We start from the raw sequence: 7,087 nt of genomic DNA, 5'->3' as shown, positions 1-7,087 counted from the left end.
GGTTGGGACCTCAACCGGGTCACGGAATATGACCCGTGGTCTCTGACAGTGTTCCCCAACCAACTTGGGACAAAAACTTGAAAACTACATGATGAGAATACCTCATCTAAAGAACCATCTCTATCTCAATACTGACAAACCTCACGTGAGACCATTGACTACAGAAGATGGACTGAACACACCAGCTTCTTTCTGAATTCATACACTGGCTTGAGCTTGCTCTCTTACGGGACCTTCGCTGAATTTCTCACACGTATATTATGGTGTGAAGGCATTGCCAACGAAGTATCATCATTATATATAGACTAGAACTCAGTAACACTCAAATGTTCAACACCATTCATGCCACATATCCAGAGCATCGAGCGTCGCGATGCCTGCTAACATTCGTCATGAGTATAAATAATCAGTGTGATATCCTCTAAACTTGATCATGTGAATATTTGAAAATGTCTAAAAAATGTGCACCATGGCCAAGAGGGCGGCAGCGGTAGCAGACATAGTGTAAGCGTCGCTGCTGCCGTCCCCTCCAGAGCCGGTGCCATCAGTGCCGTCAGTTCCGTCAGTGCCGTCAGTACTATCCGCCTCACCAGGGCCGTAGCAGGTATCCTTAGCAGGGAGGGTAGTCACGGAATCCGGGCAGGCCATCAGTTGTAGCATGAGATTGTATTCGTCACCCAGAATCTCACCCGGCTTGGAACCAAAGTCGACACCAGCACTACAGCTACAATAAGCGGCGATGTAGCTGAACATAGGCGAGATGAGCTTGCAGGCTTCGACCTCGGCGAAGCAGGTGGCCAGGGGGCATTCGGAACCCGCCTGGCAGTCCAGGCAAATGGAGTGAAGCTTGCATCTACGGTCATCGTTCTCGTACATGTTCAAAGCGTCCTCAGTGTAACTCTCAGAAACAGGCTCCAAAGCAAGAAGGTTTGTCACGTGCTTGCTGAAGGCAGGGCACGCAGAAGCACAACTCGTAACCATGGCCATGGGATCGTCAGTTCCTTGACCTGAGAATAAGCACCTTCCGACGAGGAAAGGAATGTGAGGAACTCACTCGGCGAGGCAGTAGTGGCAGCAGCAGTGGTTGTGCCAGCAGCAGTGGTGACGGAAGCACCAACGCCGGCAGTTAGAGTAGCGAAGGAGATCAAGCGCATGGAGAGCAATGCACAAGAAGAGCTTGTCAGGCTGCGAGAGGAAGGAATACGCCTCGTCCTAGTGAACATCACCCTTCTGGGACTAATCGTATCCTCTCAGTCCTACTGCGCTCTAGAGATACAAGGTGGAAGCTCAAGGAACCTCGAAAACAATTAACTAGCCCCAAAATCTCTGGGAGAATCCTCATCAAGCCGATGGAATTTATCAGAGGCAACTTGAGACGGGGACGCGCAACGGATACGAGACGGTGTGTACTCCAGAGAGACAGAGGCAGCAAGACTGTGGGCAAGCGAGATTCAAACCAGCGCTGGTGACTCGCCGAACCAATCGATTCGTACAGTACCATTAACCGTGAGAGCGCATACGAACCTAACGAAGTTTGTTCTGTAACGTAAACAGCGTGTAAGCTACCAGCGAGATCGTAGAGTGCCCAACCCTCGCTAGCACCATTCAAGGCCTATTTTGCCCTTGGAAAGATCATTTTTCCGGGGCAGATATGCCACTGAGAATAATACGGCTAAAAGTTGCCGCTGCATACATGTCCTAGTCTATTCTAACGACGCTAATTTCTGCGTTTCTACGCAAGCAGAGTTACTCTGGTCGCTCCGACAAAACTGGTCGGCTTTCTCATGCGCGTGTAATGGAATGTACTGTGGCATAGCCGCCCCACCAGTGAGATTGATTGCCCTGATGCCTACCTTGCAATGACATAACCATCACTGACGATGAGTTTGACCGCGCTGGGGCACGTCTTCGGGTGGCATAGCCGCCCCAGACAGAGAGAGTGATTGCCATGATGCATACCTTGCTGTGGCATAGCCGCCCCAGTCAGAGAGAGTGATTGCGATGACGCATGCCTTGCAGTGCATAGCCACCACTGATTAAGAAACTGATTAGGCTGGTGCAGATCATGAGGTGACATAGCCACCCCAACCAGTGAAATTGATCCCCCTCGTGCATACCTTGCAGTGGCATAGCCGCCCCAAAGAGCGAAATTGATCGTTCTCGTGTATTCCTTATAGTGACATAGCCGCCCCAACCAGCGAAATTAGTCGACCTTGTGCATATCTTGTAGCAGCATACCACTGATTCCGCTGGTGCATATTTCAGGGTGGCATACCCGCCCCAATCAGATAAGATGGTTTTGAATCAAGACCATCTTATCAAAACTCATCAAAACTTTTGATGGGGGAAGAACAGAGCTCGAAAACGTGTTAGAGTTTCCAATTCTACATCACCGGTCAACGAATCCTCCCAAGCAAGCGGCAAGCCTGTATTGAATCGATAACGCAGCGCACTAGTAAGTCAGTATATGTAGGTGAGAGAATATAGTGAATTGGGATGGTCGAGGATTTGTATTAGGAGATGACCTGATTGGACTTAAGATTACGTCTCACGCTCACTCCGACTCGATCACGACACCTTCGAATCGATTCGGTAGGAACCAATGAGATATAGCCTAATAGTAGAAATGGATCAAGGGCAGAAACAAGACTGAATACGCACAGTGTTACGCACAGTGTGACAGTAGGAACACAATCGGTTACAAGCAGAACTAAAGATACTGATATCACGGACCGCACAACGAGGATGATATGGTTGTCACCAGAGTAGCAGTAGCGCGTCGTTATCCATCGAGGCGGAAGAAACCAACCTGATGGAATCGAGACTATCCACGAAATCAGTAGCAGTGGATTCATGTTGAGCAACCCAGACCGCAATACACCAGCATCGTCCAGTAGTAACAGGACCGAACTTCAGTAGATAATACAAGAGTAAAACAGCAGCAGACGACGACGAGGACTCGAGATATCGATTGGCGAAGTTTACGATTTCCCAATACTATTGTACAGAACGCCAACCCTTAACTCGTGATAAGATGGCTCGGGGTGATACTAGCCCAGCAGTCTCTAGTAATCCCGGATAATGGCAGGATGATACAGACGAACGACTGTGATCAGACCGATAATACCGAGATCTCGATTAGAAGAACAATGCAATCGATGGCGATTCATAGCGGCAGAGAGGGTGCCGACACCCGCATAGTGCCTGCTATTCACACCGGTGACCCAGGAAAAAAGCAACCTTATTCCAGGAATTGTGAACGACCGCACCGGAAGAAACACATAAGCGTGAGAACTGAGGAACTGAGGAGTCACAGAAGCACCATGAATGAAGGTTTAAAGAGAGAGTCTATAATCATCATAAGCAATGTCACAAAATTCCTCCATAGACTAGGTGAGCCGAGGAGGTCAGCTTAACGGCCTCTATACAACATCACAACTGCAGCCGCTGCAGTAGTGAACATATCATAACCAAACGGTGATGACAACGGTTCACGAGGTTTAAAGTAGCGGTTTAGTCGGAGTCCCCAAGCTTTGTCGGGGTGCTACCATCATCATTCGACGGCGAGGGAGCATCCACTATCTCTACAGACCTTAGGCCAACCTTACGAGTGATGAGATAAGTCGTTGGTAAGGCAATGATGAACAACACCCAGCAAATCCAGAACTGGGCCGAGTAAGGTACTCCAAGTTGAGGTAAGTCAATCGTCCATGAGATAACTGCACCCACACTCTGAACACCCTTATAAAGCCCGGTGTAACGAGCGGCAAGCCCAGTGTCATCACCAGCAATAGCGCCCATAATCCAATAGGAGAACGTCTGAACGACTGAATCACTGAAACCGTAGAGGATGTAGACGATAAGAGGATACCAGTAGTAGTAATCAGTCAAATCGATGAGATCCTCAGGCTTAACAACGTTGTGATATCTATCATAGCCACCATGATAGCCATACTGGAGATAGCAGCCCAAGGCATAAGTGATATTAAATGAGATACACATAAACCAGAAACCATTCTTAGCCCGTCGAGCCAAGGTATGTTTAGGATCATCCTGGATAAGACCACTGATCCAGGCACCAGCCATTTGAGCCAGCCAATACAGAGCTGAGTTGAGACCTCTCGTACGAATGGTGAATAATACACCGTTAACGCAATTGAAGACATAGGTATAGAAGAAGTTAGACCCAAAAAAGAGCAATAAAAGGAGCATCATGTTCTTGTCAAATATGACTGACATTGCATCTAATAACTCCTCTTTAGCACCCTTAGCCTGGGCCATAACTGCTTTACTACCATCTTCCAACACTACCTTCGCAGGATTCATGAGTAAGAAGAGAGCCATGATACCACCAACGGCCATAATAGCGATAAAGACGAAGTATGATGCAGCATTAGCGCCATTAGAGCCCTCACTGAAGTTCAGAGCGAACTGTAGGATACCACCGATGAAGCCACCAAGGTTGAATATAACCCAGAAGGTCGTGATGTAATGACCCTTCTTATTCTCAGGGGCATACGCCATCATTAACGCACCCTGGGCAGTCCAGAGCCAGCCAGCTCCCAAACCGCAGACGGCGCCTGCTAGAATGAAAAGCCAACCAGTACCAGCAACATGTCCGGATACATAAGCAGCCGCTGCATAGAATGCGTAGCTCAACCCACCGACACACATGAGGATTTTCGGGCCCATGATGTTGAAGAAGAAACCTCCCAAGTAGCCAAATATGGCAAAACATACGTACAGTGCAATATTGGCCGGATCGTTAGCAGAGGGGTTAGCATTGCCAGCGCCTCCTAGACCCTGGATGGCGTTGAAGAAACCGGGGCAACAGAAGGCGATAATCCCTGTGATGACGACCTGTGGGTAACCCCTATAGAGCCATGACACTCTAGACTGCTTCTCCTTTCGTTGATTCAGCATTCTACCTCGTAGCCGGATGTATCAAATAAGAAACTATACTGAAAGATCGATCACACGAACTCACAGAGGCAAAACGCTCTCAACTAGTAGCAGGGTCGCAAGTCACAATACAGGGACAGCCATTCACAGACGTTGCACAATTATGGCTTTGTCCTCTAAGAAAGCCAGCTATCTCGCCTCGTGAAATACATCAAATACTGCAAGAGTCATGGCACCTTTTCCTCAACAGCAAGAGCCTTACGGGCGAACGCTATGCTCATGTACATGCGTGCAAATCACAGTCGGGATAGAAATATTGAACTATGTAGATGGGTGTCGAAATAGCTGTGCATCGACTGTTCCTCGCCCTGATACGCTAAGGATTGGAAAAGTCGTCGAAGTGTATACGAATTGCTTTGGTCTACGAGCCATAGGGGTATGTATTTATGCATGGGCCTGCCCACGTGTGGGATGCCTAGGGACAAAACAACAGCCACTGTGATGTTGGAAACCCATGATGATACTCAAGAGCGCATGATAACGCAATCAACTTCATTTTCAACCTCCCGTTTCTGGCCCTGATTTCGACGGTGTTTTGCACATCTTCACCTCACTGGGAACTCGCGATAGACTTGGCAAGGCGCCCCAGTGGGAGTGCAGATCCTTGTTATCTCTTACACCGAGTAACAACAGGAAACTGTGATGGTGCGATTACAAAGCGGCTTGTCCCTTCTTCCGAATACTGAAATATCTGTGACTGTGATGATATCTGGTCCTTCGCAATCCAGTGTATTATAGGGAGCTTTTGAGTAGCTTGTGTATGATGATGATGATAGCCGTCACAAGGCAGAGCAGTAGATGGATACGGACCAGCACTAAAACAACAGTGCAGGTCTTCAAGAGCGGCGCCAAACCGACCCATATGCGGCCTCAAGGGCCGGTCGGACAGAACTATGAGAAAACCAACGGCTTCTATTGGCCTCCTGAGGACACCAGTGACGTGGTCCAGGTAGGTGTGTGTACCATTCGAGCCACAGATAGTAGTGACAGTTGGTAGATGCCTGGTGGTCGAAAACAGTTCTTCGTGTTTGCCGGCAAGTCGGATGAAGACGGCTCCCTCGAGCCCACCTTAGCCATTGTTAGTCGAGGTGGTCGGAGGCTGGTATTTTTCAATGAGGAGGAACTAGCAGAGCTGGAGCGCCTCGTAAGTGGACTCATCTTGCCTTGCGACCGTCTGGTTCAGGGTCCGCGGTACTTGTCTTACCTAAAGCTTTGGCAACAGAAGGCTAGACGGAACCAGGCTGTAACGGAGGCTAAGCTAGGTCAGGTTGGTATGGCTGATGATCATGGCAAGGATATGGACTAAGTCCTAACGTGTTTCTGAAGCCGCCTTCTGTGAGTGTTGTTCAATCGCGTAGTGGAGTGTTTGCATCCCGGGACATGAACGATGCGATTCACAACTCGTTTATCTTTACAACTTGTCTGGCTGGAAAATCCACGCCTCCAATAGAATGTAACTGTATTCCATTTATCTTATCCAAGACCGTCTTTTATCCCTGGCTACTTATACCAGTATTGAACGCGAGTCTAGTTCACTCGTTATAGGGGCGCTTAGGTAGATGAAATCTTCCCTTCGTAAATTCACTGTGAAATACAAAATACCATTTTCATGAAAATGCAATAACAACTGTAGGCATTTATCATGCATTTATCTTAATTGCGTGCTCGCTGCCGCATTACGGTTCTGCTTAATCATGTCGATTAGCCACATTATGCCTTCCTCCACCCCTTCTCCGGTCGTAGCCGAACAACGCCTGTTAACTAATCACAAGCCCTCAAGAACAACTGCTTCTTACACTATATTGGTGGGCCGTCGTGAAGAGGCCAGTGATGGCAATCCGATTCCGGCTGATATTTCTTCCAACGAGGCCGCATCCGGGAGGTCCATTTTGTTGGCGAAAAACACTATAGGAACATAGGGTTTCTCTCCCAGACCTGAAAGCCGTGACTACTGGTCACCGCCAAATATACACCACTGACTCACCCCTGGACCGTAGCATAGTGTACAACTCGTTTTGGACTACAGCTAGCCGCAGTAGGTCTGTCGAGTCAACCACAAAGATAATGCCCTGTGTGCTGCGCTGAACGATTAGGGGCGTACAGCCCGTTCTTACTTCGCAATCAG

General features: G+C 48.5%; 5 protein-coding genes across 5 annotated transcripts in view; 1 reads left to right on the top strand and 4 right to left on the bottom strand.

Annotated features, from left to right (window-relative positions):
* Positions 1 to 453: 453 nt before the first annotated feature.
* Positions 454 to 1,154, bottom strand: Pmar_PMAR003636 (hypothetical protein; the record flags this gene model as incomplete). The annotated part of the gene is made up of 2 exons (XM_002784331.1): positions 454 to 1,007; positions 1,055 to 1,154. 2 exons carry the CDS (start codon positions 1,152 to 1,154, stop codon positions 454 to 456), a joined length of 654 nt encoding a protein of 217 aa, XP_002784377.1.
* A 1,336-nt stretch (positions 1,155 to 2,490) lies between these two features.
* On the bottom strand, positions 2,491 to 3,291 carry Pmar_PMAR003635 (hypothetical protein). Its single transcript, XM_002784330.1, has one exon. The coding sequence runs from the start codon at positions 2,853 to 2,855 to the stop codon at positions 2,514 to 2,516; it is 342 nt and encodes a 113-aa protein (XP_002784376.1). The 5' UTR covers positions 2,856 to 3,291; the 3' UTR covers positions 2,491 to 2,513.
* A 222-nt stretch (positions 3,292 to 3,513) lies between these two features.
* On the bottom strand, positions 3,514 to 4,963 carry Pmar_PMAR003634 (conserved hypothetical protein; the record flags this gene model as incomplete). Its single annotated transcript, XM_002784329.1, has 1 exon — positions 3,514 to 4,963. The coding sequence occupies exon 1, from the start codon at positions 4,921 to 4,923 to the stop codon at positions 3,514 to 3,516; it is 1,410 nt and encodes a 469-aa protein (XP_002784375.1). The 5' UTR covers positions 4,924 to 4,963.
* An 861-nt stretch (positions 4,964 to 5,824) lies between these two features.
* On the top strand, positions 5,825 to 6,268 carry Pmar_PMAR003633 (conserved hypothetical protein; the record flags this gene model as incomplete). The annotated part of the gene is made up of 3 exons (XM_002784328.1): positions 5,825 to 5,911; positions 5,960 to 6,106; positions 6,146 to 6,268. 3 exons carry the CDS (start codon positions 5,825 to 5,827, stop codon positions 6,266 to 6,268), a joined length of 357 nt encoding a protein of 118 aa, XP_002784374.1.
* Positions 6,269 to 6,610: 342 nt separating this feature from the next.
* Positions 6,611 to 7,087, bottom strand: part of Pmar_PMAR003632 (ankyrin repeat domain containing protein) — a gene marked incomplete at both ends in the record, with an annotated part of 3,168 nt that continues 2,691 nt past the window's right edge. Inside the window, 2 exons of the mRNA XM_002784327.1 lie at positions 6,611 to 6,716; positions 6,759 to 6,897. Of these exons, the coding sequence (XP_002784373.1) occupies positions 6,611 to 6,716; positions 6,759 to 6,897 (245 nt within the window). The remainder of the gene's footprint in view (positions 6,717 to 6,758; positions 6,898 to 7,087) is intronic.

The sequence above is a fragment of the Perkinsus marinus genome, assembly GCF_000006405.1.
Source record: "Perkinsus marinus ATCC 50983 genomic scaffold scf_1104296935302, whole genome shotgun sequence".
Classification (NCBI taxonomy): domain Eukaryota; phylum Perkinsozoa; order Perkinsida; family Perkinsidae; genus Perkinsus; species Perkinsus marinus.
The sequence above is the reverse complement of the archived record's forward strand: the minus strand, read 5'-3'. Positions and strand labels throughout refer to the sequence as shown.

What these genes read in the sequence shown, in the direction of transcription:
- Pmar_PMAR003635 (XM_002784330.1), bottom strand. Translation starts at nt 2,855, where the DNA reads ATGAATCCACTGCTACTGATTTCGTGGATAGTCTCGATTCCATCAGGT.